General features: G+C 30.0%; 1 protein-coding gene across 3 annotated transcripts in view; it reads left to right on the top strand.

The window, feature by feature from the left end:
* The window catches only part of LOC111640550 (tyrosine-protein kinase Fyn-like), a 47,711-nt gene that overhangs the window by 10,321 nt on the left and 18,347 nt on the right, over nt 1–19,043 (top strand). The window contains exons 2-7 of one of the 3 annotated variants that reach the window (XM_023386562.1): nt 2,190–2,313; nt 9,590–9,833; nt 9,930–10,023; nt 13,265–13,363; nt 13,469–13,572; nt 13,841–13,990. In XM_023386562.1, coding sequence (XP_023242330.1) covers nt 9,605–9,833; nt 9,930–10,023; nt 13,265–13,363; nt 13,469–13,572; nt 13,841–13,990 — 676 coding nt within the window. In that variant the 5' untranslated portion in view covers nt 2,190–2,313; nt 9,590–9,604. Of the gene's footprint in view, nt 1–2,186; nt 2,314–9,589; nt 9,834–9,929; nt 10,024–13,264; nt 13,364–13,468; nt 13,573–13,840; nt 13,991–19,043 lie in introns of all 3 variants that reach the window. The other 2 variants (XM_023386563.1, XM_023386564.1) reach the window with 2 other exon arrangements.

Here is a 19,043-nt window from a genome sequence, read left to right as displayed (position 1 = left end):
GAAGAAATAGTATTATCATGATTAGTGTCATTCACATCATGTAATTCATCTTCAATATCCATCATATATTAGATTGATTCACTTGATTCCAAGTCACTCTCATTTTCAGTGTTCTGTATTGTAACTATCAAAATTGTTATGACTTGAATTATTATGGTAAAAACTTTTTGATGAAATTCTGATAAAATTATCTATTTTGGGGTTGTGTTGCTACAAACACAGTTGACAGTTAATAACTAGCCACATGAGAAGCAGTAAGCATGTATTATCCACCATGCAATTGAGTTGATAATTTTTTGTAGTATATAATACTGTAATATAAAGATTTTCAAAAATGGTGAAACATGTTTCTTTGTATTGATCTATTTAAATATTGTCAAACAATATTATTAGATTATTTACACATTTGAATTTTGTGCCAAAAATTAATACAACAGTATAATCATTATTGTGTTCATATTGTAACATGCAAGATAATTAAAACAAATAACTTGCCATTATTGTCCAACAATATTATGCTGAAAATGTTGCCAATTAGAAGCATTTTTATTGATGTATCTGATATTTTATCTTTTAACTATATTGCACTAAAATAATGAATTTTTTTCTTTTTTGTAACATATAATAGTGTAATGTGTGTGTATATATATACAGCAGGGATGTCAAACTGGTGACCCGCAGGCCACATGCAGCCCCCGATGTGATTTTTGTGGCCTGTGGCCGCGATGCTCTAAAATTAAATAAAACAGCTTACAGATCAAGATTAACTGATAAACATCTATCTGCCATAATGAAGGTTTTGTTCTCAGTCTTTGAATCCAGATATTGGAAAACTAGTAGGAGGAAGATAATGCTGTCGAGTTTCCGATGAAAACAATTAATTTTATGAAGACCATATTTACTCGCATATAAGACAAGATTTTTATTAATTTTTCACTGCTTCAATAACCTAGGTCGTCCTATATGCACAAGTGAAGAATTCATTTCGTTTTTGCAATAATTTTTGTAAACTGTGTATTCACATTTTTCACCAGATTCTCACCTTCTGGTGTTTAAAAACAAAAGTATTTTATCTGGGTTGTTTGAATCATTCTTGTATATCATCAAGAGTAAAGATGAATAGCAATAGGAAAAGCAAAGCTTTTGAATTGAATTCCAAAATTACACGATATAAGTTTTAATTCATTCCCATGTAAAAACAGATGATTATTTGGAAATCATAATTCGGAGAAACTCATAAGTGTAATTGACGAGGAATGAATTCGACTGTTAAGAATTGGCAAAAAAGGTTCCCAATAATTGTCCAGCTTTACATGAACAAATTATGTTGTCGATTTTACAAGATTTTTACTTGAAGTTTAAAATGCCAGTAATTTTTGCGGGACAATATGTGCATTTACGTGCACTTGGTATTTTATTTGTGATTAAACAAAATAAAATTAAAATTGTATTAATAAATCTAATTTTTTTTATTTTGATCTTTAAAATCACACCTCATTCTATATGCAAGATTGTCTTATATCCGAGTAAATACGGTATGTATATGAAATAAAATAAATGTTTAAATAAAAGCAATATTGTAGCAATTATATATTGTTGAGTTGAATTTATTGAACTACATAATGTGTTTTAATTGCCCTATCTATATTCTTGCATTCTCATTTCAAATTATAATTTTAAGAAAATTTGTAAATGTGACATGGCCTGTGTGAATCTTATCAGTTGCATTAATGGCCTTTTGTTTAGATGAGTTTGACACACCTGATATACAGATATCCCTCATATAACATAGTAGTTACATTCCAAACAAGTGCAATGTTATGCAAATTTGTGCTGTATAAAACAAGGACTAATGCATCTGAAATGTAAGGTTACATTTCAGAAGTTAGCAAAAGTATACTATTCTTTTTCATTACTAAGAGAAATATGTTTATTAAAGCAATCAATAATTTATTTTCAATTAATAATTAATTAATAATTACAATTAAAAGTATTATATTACATGTTAATATTAATTTTAGTTAAATGAAAGTGTTTCTTTTTACAAAGGATTGTTGTCATCTTAGCTTTTTTGTTAATCTTGATCAGTAATATCAACAACATTTTCATATTTTTTTAATTTTTATCATAAAAAATTTTTTGGATGACAAAATAAAAATATGTTTTTAATTGAAAATTTGTTCTAGCAGGTCGCGTTTGTTCTCTCAAGTACCAAGAGACTTTTTTCCAGAATTTGTGTTTGACTACTGAATTGTTCAAGTACCGAGATACCACCGTGTTCGTCATTTTTACGAATGAAGTAATCATTCGTAGGTAAGTAATACCTACAGTTAAAAAAAATGTTTAATAACATTTACCTAACACATCTGTATTTTAGAACCCTTGTTTAAATTAATAAGTCCTTTTTGTAGAAAATGGACTAACATTTTTGATCCTTCTCTCTCTTCAAATCTTCTTTAGGTCCAGATTTTTACCTAAAAACATTTAAATAAACTTTACTAAATACAAAGGTTAATCTAAAAAGAGAAAACACAGGGACAACCTTAAGAGTCTGAAAGCAACAACAACACCTGGTTGATCGGAAAGCCAGTGCAATTTTTTTCTTTCATGTCCTATCAGTTTTCATTAAAGTAAACCTGACGAAAAACAAAATAATTTGAAAATTTCAATATTTTAAAATCCATGGGCAAATTTGAGACAACACAGTTGCTTACTCGACTAAAGAAAAAATATTGAATAAAGAAGGTTACACTTAAAAATTGAGAAATTTTGTATGGAGGATTTCCAAATCTGTGTTAGAATGAAACCGTGTTGTATGAGGAATACCTACTACACACACACACACACACACACACACACCTCAAACTTTTAGAAATTTCTTCTTTGCTTTAATTTACTTAAATAATTTAAAATAATATTTTAAAATTATTTTCAAATTTGAATTTCATGCAAAAAATTAATTTAAAAAATAAATTCTGTATGGTTTTATTTGATTTTATAAATATAATAATTAATAAAGTTAATAGTGTTTCTGCACCAATAATCTCTCAATACTGAGAGACCAAGGAAAAACTATCAAGTAAAAATATTCATTCCTAGTACTGGACTGGTTAGATGTTATCATGTGATTAAATTCTAATTAATTGTTTTTAGATTTTTTTTAACTATGTTGCATTTGGCAAATGAAGTTAGCAATATTTATAGTATAGTACATGGTAATATAAAGATTCCTAAAAGTGTTCAAAATTGTTGTCCTGTTGTGAACTAGTGAAAGAATTTTTTTGAATACTTTATTATCTTTTATTTGAATTTTGCATCAAAAGTTTTCTAATATGTACCATTTTGTATGTCTTATTTTTTTTAGTAATGACATAATTTTTTACTTTGTGACTTGATGCAAAGAAACTGATATTTTTAAAAATTCAAAAATTGCATTTTTATATGTAACTGAAATTCATGGAAAATTTGATTTAATGTTGGGCAATAATTAATCACTTGCCAATACTGACTTTTGGGCCAATTTTTATCTGTTTTCTTTCTTGGGCTGATTCACCATGCTTATCATGCTTATGGCCTTTATATATGTAACAATTTAAAGTAACTGGAGACGAAATGTAATACAGTTGATTCCATTTTATTGGACCACCGGTTAATTGAGGCAGCAGCTTTATTGGGCCAAATTTCAAAGTACAGAAACCAAACTAATAAATTAATACATAATTTAATTGCTTAATTGGGACAGTAGCAGAAAAGGAATTTAGCAATTTTTTATATATTTTAGGGATCTTCTAAAAATATGTAGACACTACGTACACTAATGTCACATAGGTCTAACAGTTGGCAGAGACAAAACAATTTTGTCTTTCACTCGGGCAGTTTGGTTTTTCCAGAGGGGGTCAGCATAGCAGGATATATCACATGGGGACCTCGTTTGATGCTGACCTGAATGCGAGCTACTGACCCTGCTCTGGATTGGACCGGATGATCCCCTTAAAACCAAAGGGACAAAGATCCCCAAACAGTTTTTCAAGATCTCTCGACTGAGTTGGAAGACAGTTAGAATTCCCTTGGAAGGTGTTGTGTACATGATTACATCTAGACTTGGACAGCAGCTATCCAATTGTTGGAATCAGCATCCGGAGCTGGTAGATTCTACAGATGCTCCCATCAAAGTTGCCCATCTCTAAGTAAAAAAAAAAAATTGTGCTCAAAGAAAGGCCATAAGGTGACTTTTGAATGAATCTGGAAATGTTCTAACTAATAAGGAAAAAAGGGAAGATAGTTCAATCAGGAACAGATTAGACGGTCAACCTTTGTGTACATCACTACTAATATTTGGCAACACTAGTGTGATACAAATCAGTTATCTATCGTCATGAGTCTGGCAAATTTTTAGTACAAATATTTTCTGTATTTTGATTTAATAAAATAGGTACCTTAATTATTATTTTTTATCTACTTATTTATTTACCTACGTCTTTAATATTTTATTATTAGTTCATTTAATTAGGCCAAAATGTCCCAATTAAACAGAATCGACTGTATTATAATATTTTTTAGATTGTAGTTGTAATTGTGTAATTTTAGTTTATTTCATCTTATTTTACCATATTTTATTTTATTGTTATTATTATTATTTATTTCACTTTTATTTTTATTCTTATTTTACAAAATTGGTGACATTTACTTTTAAAAACCATTGCTATTATACTGAGATGTTTTGAATCAAACAGAAGTTCAGTTCTAAATGAAAAAAAAAAAAAAAATACTATTTGTACTTTTGAACCTGTGATTCCAACTTTATTGTGTTTGATAATGAGGCAGATAAGTCCTGGAAAACATTTAACCAAATAAAGGCTTTGACTTTTATAATAGTTTTAATGTTTGTGTTTCTCCTGTAAGAGTACTGTAGCAGATACAGTATATAGATATAAGAGTTGATCCTTTAAAACTCCAAAGTCTTAATCATAAATCAAAAACAACTGCTTTATTGGAGTACTCTATATAACAGAGAACTATCCTTCTGTGAATGATCTGAACAAGGATGTTTTTGTGTTAAATATGAACTTTGTTTCTTCATTCTGTACAAAGCATTGATCATTAACAGTATTCTTAGCATTAGAAGGTTGAATACATGTTGAAATTCAAGTCTTATGAGCACTCAAGAGACATTTGTATAGTTGTGGCTGTATGATATAATTTGTTGAAGTTAGTATTAATTTTTCTTTTCCTGTATTTTTTTTTCCTTTTCCTTCTATTATCTTAGAGCTGTCTTTCTTCTTTGCCAATGGGGTCTGGTGTAGAGCCCTCTTTTATTCAAGTAAGAGCAAGTTTCGTGATTGGCTAAAAATTGGGAGAAAGAATCTCAAAGGGACACTTTTAGGACAGGAGCAGAAGGTAATTGATGATTGGCCCGATATAGCAGGAAGGTGGTGATTACATGGTGAGAGAATTTTGTGGTGTGAGAAGCTGAGATTAAATATTTGGTCGGACATTGTGGATTTTTGGAGGTTCTTCTGAGAGAAGACATCCCCATTCAGGTTTTTGACAGAAGAAAGAGTTCCAGAACATGTGCTCCTATTTTTATTTGTAAAGGACTTGATCCAATAAAAAATTTGGGTGCCCCTTTGTTCTCTTTTACTTGTCTTTCTATCCCTAACTTTCACTCTCTATTGGTAAAAAAAATCATCTTGCTTATTAAAATTAAGATTAGTATTAATAGTTAGTTTCAAGTATTTAGCCCATTTTCTTGTCCTTGTGGTTGTTGTCCTTCTATTTTACTTAAAATATTATAAAAATAAAATAAAATAATAATAATAAAATAAAAATAAAAATGTGTATAATATTTTACTTAAAATATTATATACATTTTTATTTTATTTTATTGTTTTTGTTTGTTTAATTTTATTTTATAGTGCGTGTTTGTTGAAAGTATGCTCATCAGCTGACATCACAGATTGTGTGTTAGTTGCTTGTAAAGATTCTGTTGTCATTTTTAATAAAATTGTATGTGTACAGATTTTATTATGTCACAACTCATTACTTAAAATCATACATCTCACATAGTGAGGCCAAAAAGAATTTTTATTGTGCTAATGCAATATTGTATTGACATGAGAAATAAATAAGGACTCAGCAAGGACAGCTTTGGAAACTTTGTATTATCAAAGCGGTCCTTGCTCGGGTTATTCTAAACAACTAGAATTCTGGCTGTTTCCAAACTTAAAATAGGTGCTGAAGGGTTTCTCACCAATGATTCCCAGGATAAATTTTTGAAGAAAATTCAAAAGTTTTCTTGTCTTGACTCTTGGGAAAAATAGCTTGAGACTGAACACCTTTTGTAAAATTACATTTACAAATCTAAAACAGAAAGGTGAGGAATTTATTATATAGGTATTCCTTGATTAATGCTTGAAATTAATTGAAACAATTTGTTTATATATGCAGCAGAGATTTTAATTAATGCATCTTTAACAGCTGTCTTTACTTAACATAGATATGTAATTTACTTACGATAGTTATGAAATTTAACACACTACTGCTGCTAATGTGAGATTGTTTTCTTTGTTTAGAAACTTATTTTAAAACTTTTTTACTTTACATTTTGTTTGCATAGAATCAAATCTAAATGTCTGCAGACATATATATATATATATATATATATGCAGGTATATATGCATATATACCTGCAGACATTTAGATTTTATTCACACAATATGTATATTGTGTATGGTAGTCAATACAGCACAAAAATGGAACAAGTGAACACAAAAATGAACAGCAAAAGATTATTGTCCAGGCAGTCTATCCATTCCAGTGCTTCTCTATTACATTGGGTGATATCCAGGAAGTCACCGCCAAAGGATCGCCGATGGTAGTCTTTAACTATATGCTTAATAATTTGAATCCAACTGCAATCACAGCATGCAACTCTGGACATATTCTATTTGTTAAGCAAAAAGTTTCATCTATCAACTGAGGTCTGGATTCTATTAATCGTAGACCAGGTATAGTGTGGCAAGTTGAAACCAGGAAGTCTGGCTGCAGGATCCTTCACCAAATCTTTATTGGGAAAGGATAAATTATTCCAGAGGGATTGCCATTCTATAACTATGTTATACTGATCAGGAACCAACCAGAGAGGATTTCTAGATTGAAATCTAGAAATCTTTTCTGGTTGGTCTGCAGATAAAATGCACCTAAGGCATATTATGTATGTTTAAAGTTTCACAAAGAATATAATGCTATACAGACAGCAAAAAATATTCATAGTGTGTAGGAGAAAGATGCTCTTAAACATCAGACATGTCAAATGTGGTTTTAAAAGTTTTGTTTGGGAAATTTTGAACTAAGGGATACAAAATGTATAGGGCACCCAAAAGGTGTTTGATGAAGAGAAATTTCAGGAAGAAATTGTTAAAAATTCACAAATAACAACTTGTAAACTTGCAGCAAATTGTAGTGTGTCATTGTCATGATGATTGTGTTCTGCATGCGTTAAATGAAAAAAAAAAACAAACTGGATCAAGTATACTTTAGTCTGACGAAGATAGGCAGCTCTAAGGTTTCATTTTATTTGTAAATTTGTTACTCATTTTTATCACAGAAAACTTTTTTATGGATGACAAAATAAAAATATTTATTGTTAACTGAAAATTTGTTCTAGTGGGTTGTGATTAGTGATGTGCTGGGTATCCGTATCCATGGATATCCGAGGGAAAAAAAAGATCCATATCTGTTACTTTTTAGCGGATCTTTAACGGATCTTTTATCTTAATGAATTTCATTACTTATATGAAATTTTAAAGATAGGTAGCAATAAAATACTAATAACTTCAATTCAAATGACTTTTTATTTCTTAAAATCGCATATTTGGCACATTCATATTGCAAAAATTTTATCATGCAAAATTCATTTACTATCGTAAAATATTTCCATATTACACTACTAAACTTTTTTGTTGACATTGTTTTTATTTTAATTTAACTCAACACTCTCCAAAGATACAAACGTAATCTATGCTATACCTTGTCACACTAAACTATAAACAAAAACACGCTCAGTGCAAGTCAAAACACATCGTGTTACTAACGCAAAGCATCAACTATCGGTCCAAGGTCACAAGCACCGGTGCCAACTGAGTACAAAAGTTGAGATCCGTATCCGTATCCGCAGATCTAGACACTAATGATCTGTATCTGTATCCGTATCCATGGATATACATTTTTAACAACCCGGCACATAATTAGTTGTGATTGTTCAGTCGAGTACAGAGGTACCACTGTATTTGATTAATACAATTTGGATATATGCAGTAGCATTGAGGGATTAATTAATCACGTTAATCAAGAGATACCTGTAATTATTAATTTCAATAAAATGAGTATTGTGTCATAGACAATAATTAAAACCTAATATTATATGATTAATATAATTATAAACCAATGAAATGAAACAGCCACAGTAAATAGACATGAAAGGGGCAATAATAATAAACATATCAATGTATTTACATTATCCTTTTATCAGATGGTTTATTAGTTAAATGCATGTGTTGATTCAAGGTATAAACACTGGGATATTTTTCAGAAAGTATACATCAATTTTTTCCATTGTAAAGAAAAAAAACTAAAAATCCAGGATAAAATATATATTTGAAAACATAAAAACTACACATTAAAGACTTATACAAAAAGAAAAACCTTCTATATTTATGTAAATTTTTCACAAGTTCTGTCATGTAACTTTTAAACAATTTACATAAATATCGGTGGGGAATAGCCTATAATAGAAGGTTGATTCTGCCAACGTTGATTGCGTTCCAGTGATTGTGAAAGGATGTTTAAGACTTTGAAAGTTTTTATTTTTGTATAAGTCTTCAGTGTATATTTTTTATGTTTTTAAATATACACCAGTTGTTTAATATATAGGCTGCCCTCATTTTATTCTGGTTTGATTTATACCAATTGACAATAGTGCTAGTTTAAAATTTTTTCCACAATATGTAGAATATTTTTTGTGAAATGTTAAATGCAAGTATCTTATTTCATACCTGGTGGTAGTGCTTTGCTTTAATAGTGATATTAAGCAATGTTGGTTTTTTCTTTATTTTACTGCTTGCATGGTATTTTACCATTTTAAAATGAAGTTATTGTGTAATAGTAAAAATAGAAAAACAACAGATGAATGTGCCAAATAAAAAGAAATTAGTAAATCCAAATGTCTAAGTCATAGAAGATAAACTGGAAGTCATTTATCAAATGGGAGGTGCTCAAAGCTGGCCTGATATTTGTAGGTCTACAAATTTTCTTCCATTGAGCTTAATGACAGTCATGAAGAATGCACTTAAAATAGTTTTATGAATGGAATTATTTTTTTACATTCAGAAGTGAACCAAAGAAAGTTCAAAATGAAATTTTGGTCTGTTTTGAGGCGTGCAGTAATCTCTGGCCAGGAAGGACTTTACTGATTGTATTTGAAAAGGAAGAAATAAATTTCCATTATTGTTATTATTTAAACATTTTTTAAATAAGAAAAATTACAAAGTTATTTATAGAATTGAAATTATTGAATTAAAATTTTTTTTAGAAATTCAGAATAATTATGGGAAACTGCCTTTCGAGATCAAGTAGTACTTCTTACATCCCACCTACAACTAGTAAAGACACTATTGACATACCTACTGATGATCATATTCATCCAAGCAACAACAGTGGCAATAATGTCCTTAAAGCCCATACAAATTCTCAAGATAGATATACAAAATCTCCAACCAATGCCCTCTGCCAAAGTAATGCTGTTAATTCATCTATTCAGGAATTAAATAGAGCAGGTAAAATAAAATGCAATATTATTATTTTAATTTTTTTTCTTATAATGTTAATGCAAAAGTAAAGATGATTTAATTTTCATTATTTTGAATTGGTAGGTAAAATCGTAGTTGCTTTGTACACTTACAATGCTCGAGATGACGGAGATCTTAGTTTCAGAAAAGGTGACCGTCTTATTATATTAGATGACAGGTAAGTTTATTTTACATAAAAGAGATACTTGTAGGTTATTCTTCAGCATGTTGTATTATGTTGTATCATGTGTCACATTTCACTGCAATTGAAACAGTGTGCAATCCAAAAATAGAAATTAAAATTTGTCATTTTCCTAAGCTGCATTTTTTTAACACTAATCAAAAAATCATACATATAATTTTAATATGCATTATTACAAAATATTTATTAGGTGAAAGCCATCTGGACAAAATAAGCTTCTCCTCTAGCAAATAACGAAGAAGCTTCAAAAAAAAAAAAGATGCAAAGATAAAAATGAGATAAAAAAGAATAAAACAACAAATAAGTATAATATAAAAAGAAGAAAAAGGATTAAAATACATGTAATGTTTTGTTACAAATGCATTTAAATACATAAAAATCCTGGTGCAGTAGTCCATGAAATTTCTGACAGAGATGCTAAATTTGTAAGAATAAAAGCTTTTTTGAGAAAATAAAATGGGAGGTAAAAGCAGGAGGAATTATCCAAGTTAAAATTTGGAATGCATAAATTAACTTAAAAAGGCAGGTAAAGCCATTAAAATATTTATAGTTGAGAATTCTATCAAAATAGGCAATTATGTCTTTGAAGGAATGAGGATAAAGATGAGCAATATTGGAAAGCCACTGTAATTTAAATTAACAAGCATAATTAGAAGTAGATAGATCTGGGAAATTTTTCATTAATAGCTTTTTATTTTCAAGAATGAGGACCAGACAGTATGATGAATGGAGTCCAAAGATTATTTTATTTTCTGGGGTCATTATATTTTGAGATTTTTAATTATTTTGGGGAGTTTATTTTGTTAAAAGGGGCAAAAAACCCATACCTTCCATTCAAAATTAATCTCCATTAAAAAAAACTGATAGCTTTACCCTGTGCCTATTGTTGCTTACATCATCAATTCCCAATCAATAATGGCATCTACAATTTGGTGAATTAAAGAATGGTCATTTAAGGATTATGTCTAGGGTAATTTAGTCAATACAATAGTAATAATATTTTGTCAAATATTACATGGGAAAGTTGTTGGTAAGGGAGAATTTTAAAATAGTTGTTAGCAAATAAATATACAGATGAGGAAGGTCTAATTTTGTAGAGTTATGCCCACTGGATGAGCTTGGCCCTCTGGGATCCTGTTTATTATGCATGGTGTTACCTGTACCTGGCACTTACAACAGCTCTGACAATATTTCTTAATTCAACTTGCAGTCTTCTTTGCGAGTTTGGTTTTCAGTCTTCCGACTATCTAGATGTCTTTTCCACAGAGTTTGATGGGCCAACCATAACACTTGCATTCTGCATTCTAGTGGTAGCATGACCTGCTTATGTTTCCTGTCAGACCATTGATCCTGGCAATATAATAACTCATTCTCAATTAACAGTCCATTTTTCCCTTGTTTGGTAGCTTCCCACAATTGAGAAAGTGGCTTATCTCTAACCTGAGCTTCTTGCAGTCTTCTTTTACTTTCAATAATATTATTGTTTCCATCTTAATAGTTGAATTATGATGCTAGACATTACATCCACATTTTAATTTAACAATGGAAAACTTACAAATTTATTTTATTTTCTATGGTTACAGTTCAGACAATATGCATTTCAGGTTCTGTTCTGCTTTTTTTTAGTTACCACTTGAGTTCTAAAAAATTACAAATACTAAATTGTCAATAAAAACAACCATACTACTGTGATCAAAAAGTATCAGGAATGGTTTATTTAAACTGCCCACATGCAAGAAGGCACTGTTGTTGATTTTTTCATTGTTTGGTATGACTTTCATTAACATTTAGCAGCAATCTGTATGTCATCATCTGTTTTCGTTTGCAAATAGACACTTGTTATGTGTTAAAAGAATTTTTGTGCTGGCAGTTTTTCAAAATAATAAGTATAATTTAGCAAAGAAATGTATTAAATTTTGTTTTTGCAAAACAATTACTGCTATGAAAATGTTGCATAAAGCCCTTGGTGGTGATAGTCCATCAAAAACAAGAGTTTCTGAGGAGTGCAAGATGTTTAAGGAAGACAGAAAATGCATTGAAGATGAACCATGCTCTGATAGACCATCCACTTCAACTGATGAACACCATGAAGTTCAAGTCTGAGATATGGTGCTCACTGATTGTCATTTAACAATTAGGGACATTATCAAACATGTTCCAGTATTGTTCAGATCATGTAAAACAATTTTGAAAGATTATTTGGGCTTGCAGTGCATCATTTCTTGAGTTGTCCTAAAAACATTAAATTTTTTCCAAAAATACAGTGTATTTAAGTGGCAGAGGAAATGCATTCTTGACACAAATCATTTTTAAAATGCATCATTACATGTTTCATCATCTGTAATAGGTGATAAAACATGGATCTACACTTTTGACACCAAAACAGCTTAACAATTGCATGAATGCACTTGAAAGGCAAAGAAAGACTGAAAAGACTGCATAAAAAATCAAGGTCACATTGACTGTTTATTTCGATTGCCATGGTATTGTGCATCAAAAATTCCTTTTGACTGGCCAAACTGTAAACAAAGAACATTATTTGAGCATTTTGTTTTGTTTACATGAAGCAATGTTTAGAAAATAACCTGATTTGTGGCAAGAAAACACATGGACTTTACATCATGAAAATGCATCTGCTCACAATACTCTTGTTGTCTGTGAATTTTTGGTAAAAAATTCAACAAATACTGTTCCACAAACAATTTCATAAATGACAGAATTAACTGCAAATTGAATGATGTTAAGTTGGGATTAGTTTAGTTCAAACTGAAAAGATATTTCACGCATTAAAAATCTCTCTTATTCCTTCACATAGATTTAAGTGGATTCCCTATATATCCACATTCACATATTTCCCTATATATAAACATCTTAATCTTAATCTTAGACTTACATATTTTTAAAAATATCTCTTAAAGGGATATTACTTTTAAAAATATATAATTGACTAATACAGTATCATCTTACAGCTTAATATTTAAACTAGGAGGCTTTGCCTTCTTTCTTATTCCTGATATAGTTTATTCATAACAAAAACATCATGATGATTTTAAGCTAAGTATTTTATATATATATTTTTTATACTTGTTTTTACTTGAGTTACTGCTTTTTAATATTCTTTGTAATAAAGTAATTATTATATGTATGTATGTATGTTTGTATTAAATGTAAATATTAATAAAGAATAAAAATAAAATATAATTCTACAATTTTTTAGTGACCCCGATTGGTGGCATGCTCGTCTCCTATTCAATCAACAGACTGGTTACATTCCACGAAATTATGTTGCACCCGAGAAAACCGTTGAAAGTGAAGAGTGAGTTAACTACTTTTTTTTTTTTTTTCAAAATTTTATAAAAAGATAACAATTTGTGTTTATCAGAACATGTGTTATAGATCTATAAATTTGTTATATTTTTAGCTGGTTTTGTGGTCGAGTATCCAGAAAAGAAGCTGAGAAAATGCTGTTACTTCCATCAAATCCCAGAGGTACCTTTCTGATAAGAAACAGCGAACAAACATCAGGTAATTAATACAAATTTTAGAAACTACAATGAAATTTAATAGACAAATTTTTTAAATAGTGTAATTTTAAGAGATATAAAAGTTTAAAACTCAAGCTTACTTTAAAAATATATACTTATTTAATTCTGTGCAGCTGAACGTTTTGGACGATGTAGTAAGTAATTATATTGCTGAGGAAAATTTTAGTTGTACTAATAATTATTAAGAAACTTTTATGAAAATTTTAATGAATATTTTAAACAGTTTAATTATATTCTTTACAATACAGGAGCATTTTCACTTTCTGTTCGAGACTGGGAACCACAGAAAGGAGATCATGTTAAACATTATAAAGTTAAGGCATTAGATAATGGAGGATTTTATGTCACAACTCGCAAAACATTTGCAACTCTACAAGAACTTATCTCTTATTATTCAGGTAAGCCAAAGAGTAGGATTTTTAAGCTAGTAGTTTTAAAGCATAATTTCTCATGTATAATCCACACTGGATATTCCCTCACAAAATTGCTAGAATGAAAGTAAAAATGTCACATAAACGAATACTACTTATATCTCTCATTTTGAAAGTTGCCATCAAAAACCTATATCATCAGTGGTACTGTTCTTAAAATACTAGTGGCAAACTTTACTCATTCAAGGTCACTTTACTTACATCATTTTAAAAATTTGCCAAAATCAAGTTTTTATCATACACATAAGATAAAAGTCACTTACATTCATTACATGATGTGGTATTTGGCAGAGTAGTTTATTTTAGCTAATATAAAAAATTAGCCCAGGGACCAATATTTGACNCTCTTATTATTCAGGTAAGCCAAAGAGTAGGATTTTTAAGCTAGTAGTTTTAAAGCATAATTTCTCATGTATAATCCACACTGGATATTCCCTCACAAAATTGCTAGAATGAAAGTAAAAATGTCACATAAACGAATACTACTTATATCTCTCATTTTGAAAGTTGCCATCAAAAACCTATATCATCAGTGGTACTGTTCTTAAAATACTAGTGGCAAACTTTACTCATTCAAGGTCACTTTACTTACATCATTTTAAAAATTTGCCAAAATCAAGTTTTTATCATACACATAAGATAAAAGTCACTTACATTCATTACATGATGTGGTATTTGGCAGAGTAGTTTATTTTAGCTAATATAAAAAATTAGCTAGTATTATAATTTATAGATTTTTATAGATGTTCTATAAAAATCTTTTTTCATCTAAATCTAATTGTTTTATCAATATATATATAACTCATTCTACTTGGGCCAAATTTCATTAATGTTTAGAGATATTGATGTTTCTTTTTTAATTTTCACCAATTTTCTTTTAAATAATTGTATCTATTTGATATTTATTTATACTGATTCAAAATATTATAAATGCTGGCTATTTTAATTTTAATTTAAATGTGTTATAAAAATGCCATAATAATTTTTAAATTTTTAATGCCAGTTTAATGAATAATAGTCTGAAAACATTAGAGAAATGTTATTGTAAAATTATAAGTTCTTAGTAAAAAAAATTTATGTAAGAACTTAATTTAAAACAAATTCATAAAAATCATAGAAAATGAAACATTTATTGAACAGATAATAAGACAATGTAGGAAATATAAACAATCAAAATACTTTCTAATTAGACAGTCACATGATACTCATAAAGTCTGGACCATAATAACATCAATAGTGCATCAAGATTATAATTAAGAGATACATTTTTGGAAGTGACATTGGAGATGTCAAATGTGACAAAAACATCAACTGTTCTCATCTTTCAAAGCCAAACAATCTTGTGGTGCATTTACGGCTTCTGTTTTCGTACATGCTCTGTTTGTAAGTTGTATTTGGAACGATATCCTGAAGATAGTCTCGGAGAGGATGAAAACACTGTTTGTTGATGTAAGATTGTGGGAGATGTAAGGTTACCATGAATTAAGTTAACATTATTATCGTTGTGTTTAGTGGGTTATTCTCGGTTCACACCAGTGGCAGTGTACTATGCCAGACCAGAGTCAAGGCATAGCAACCAAAACAAGACAAAAATTAAATAAGTGTCAGTGTGTGTGTCTGTATTCAGGAATTTCCTAACAATATGGCATGTATTCAATATAGTGGCCTTCTGTAGTGTGATGTATGTATTTCTATTCAATTGTAATGTTCCCAGGCTTTTGCATAGTGTGTTGAATGACACTTGTAGAGGAGAGGATGATATGTACAAAAAGCACCTTATCCATCCTCAACAGATGCCTTATTTCCTGGGCAAGTTCTGTGTACTTGATAATTTTTTCAGTGCATGTGTTTTGTACATTGTGAAGTCAAGACTCCAGTAGTGTAAAAACCCCTCGCTGTAAAAGCTTTTAATCACGTGGCCCTGATATTTTACGCTTGAGCAGGTCGTAAAAGCAGTGTAAAAGTGAGTTGAGCAGTGTTCAACTTTGGACGCGAATACAGCCATCCACCAATCAAAAGTCAGTTAAATCTAGGTCATTGTGATGCAGTGCGAAAATGGCGGAAAACGAGCTTTTGTGTTCGTTCCCTCGTGGCTACTCTAGAATAGATCTGGAAAGATTTATCGAAAACATCCAAAAGTATTCATGTATCTACGACAAGAAGTATCCCGATTATAATAAAGGATGCCTAAATCATGTGATACGGACGGCCAAAGGAAAATCCTACAATTTAGAGGAGTATATAATGAAAAAAGCTAAGCTTAATAAGTGCTGTATATTATCTTAATTAATAATACGATAATAAAAGTTAATATATGAAAGTAAAGATATTATTTTTACTACATTTGTAATTATAGTACAGAAAAAACTTGTAAAATATAATCATTGTCTTTATAACTTCGATAGTACCATCGCCATGAAAACTTCACTAGCCGGACCTCCACTGCAATTCTGACACAAATGCAAATAGGTCATGTGATTAAAAGTTTTTACGGCGAAGGTTTCTACGCCTGTTTTTACGCTAGTTGAGTCTTGGCCTGAGTGTTTGGAATGGCTATGTCTATAATGCATGTGATTTTATTGTATTTGTCAATGAGTGTGATGTCCGGTCTGTTGTGGTAAATTGTTTTATCTGTGATTATGGCTCTGTTGTAGTACATTTTGTGTGTGCTGTTTTCCAATACTGTCTGTGGNCATTTTAAAAATTTGCCAAAATCAAGTTTTTATCATACACATAAGATAAAAGTCACTTACATTCATTACATGATGTGGTATTTGGCAGAGTAGTTTATTTTAGCTAATATAAAAAATTAGCTAGTATTATAATTTATAGATTTTTATAGATGTTCTATAAAAATCTTTTTTCATCTAAATCTAATTGTTTTATCAATATATATATAACTCATTCTACTTGGGCCAAATTTCATTAATGTTTAGAGATATTGATGTTTCTTTTTTAATTTTCACCAATTTTCTTTTAAATAATTGTATCTATTTGATATTTATTTATACTGATTCAAAATATTATAAATGCTGGCTATTTTAATTTTAATTTAAATGTGTTATAAAAATGCCATAATAATTTTTAAATTTTTAATGCCAGTTTAATGAATAATAGTCTGAAAACATTAGAGAAATGTTATTGTAAAATTATAAGTTCTTAGTAAAAAAAATTTATGTAAGAACTTAATTTAAAACAAATTCATAAAAATCATAGAAAATGAAACATTTATTGAACAGATAATAAGACAATGTAGGAAATATAAACAATCAAAATACTTTCTAATTAGACAGTCACATGATACTCATAAAGTCTGGACCATAATAACATCAATAGTGCATCAAGATTATAATTAAGAGATACATTTTTGGAAGTGACATTGGAGATGTCAAATGTGACAAAAACATCAACTGTTCTCATCTTTCAAAGCCAAACAATCTTGTGGTGCATTTACGGCTTCTGTTTTCGTACATGCTCTGTTTGTAAGTTGTATTTGGAACGATATCCTGAAGATAGTCTCGGAGAGGATGAAAACACTGTTTGTTGATGTAAGATTGTGGGAGATGTAAGGTTACCATGAATTAAGTTAACATTATTATCGTTGTGTTTAGTGGGTTATTCTCGGTTCACACCAGTGGCAGTGTACTATGCCAGACCAGAGTCAAGGCATAGCAACCAAAACAAGACAAAAATTAAATAAGTGTCAGTGTGTGTGTCTGTATTCAGGAATTTCCTAACAATATGGCATGTATTCAATATAGTGGCCTTCTGTAGTGTGATGTATGTATTTCTATTCAATTGTAATGTTCCCAGGCTTTTGCATAGTGTGTTGAATGACACTTGTAGAGGAGAGGATGACATGTACAAAAAGCACCTTATCCATCCTCAACAGATGCCTTATTTCCTGGGCAAGTTCTGTGTACTTGATAATTTTTTCAGTGCATGTGTTTTGTACATTGTGAAGTCAAGACTCCAGTAGTGTAAAAACCCCTCGCTGTAAAAGCTTTTAATCACGTGGCCCTGATATTTTACGCTTGAGCAGGTCGTAAAAGCAGTGTAAAAGTGAGTTGAGCAGTGTTCAACTTTGGACGCGAATACAGCCATCCACCAATCAAAAGTCAGTTAAATCTAGGTCATTGTGATGCAGTGCGAAAATGGCGGAAAACGAGCTTTTGTGTTCGTTCCCTCGTGGCTACTCTAGAATAGATCTGGAAAGATTTATCGAAAACATCCAAAAGTATTCATGTATCTACGACAAGAAGTATCCCGATTATAATAAAGGATGCCTAAATCATGTGATACGGACGGCCAAAGGAAAATCCTACAATTTAGAGGAGTATATAATGAAAAAAGCTAAGCTTAATAAGTGCTGTATATTATCTTAATTAATAATACGATAATAAAAGTTAATATATGAAAGTAAAGATATTATTTTTACTACATTTGTAATTATAGTACAGAAAAAACTTGTAAAATATAATCATTGTCTTTATAACTTCGATAGTACCATCGCCATGAAAACTTCACTAGCCGGACCTCCACTGCAATTCTGACACAAATGCAAATAGGTCATGTGATTAAAAGTTTTTACGGCGAAGGTTTCTACGCCTGTTTTTACGCTAGTTGAGTCTTGGCCTGAGTGTTTGGAATGGCTATGTCTATAATGCATGTGATTTTATTGTATTTGTCAATGAGTGTGATGTCCGGTCTGTTGTGGTAAATTGTTTTATCTGTGATTATGGCTCTGTTGTAGTACATTTTGTGTGTGCTGTTTTCCAATACTGTCTGTGGTATATACTTGTAGTATGGTTCATGGATGTCTACCAATTTGTGTTTCTTTGCAAGCTCTTGGTGAATTATATTTGCTACTTGATTGTGTCTATGTAAGTAATCTGTCTGTGCCAAGAGCTTGCAACCAGAAGTGATGTGTTGTATAGTTTCTGGCATGATTTGACATTTTCTGCATGTGTCATTTGTGAGTGTTGTATCTTTGAGTATGTGTTTTCTGTAGTTTTTAGTA

Source organism: Centruroides sculpturatus, unplaced genomic scaffold (genome assembly GCF_000671375.1).
Source record: "Centruroides sculpturatus isolate CEXI.00-Female unplaced genomic scaffold, Cexi_2.0 scaffold1072, whole genome shotgun sequence".
Lineage (NCBI taxonomy): Eukaryota > Metazoa > Arthropoda > Arachnida > Scorpiones > Buthidae > Centruroides > Centruroides sculpturatus.
This window is presented reverse-complemented; position numbering and strand designations above follow the sequence as displayed.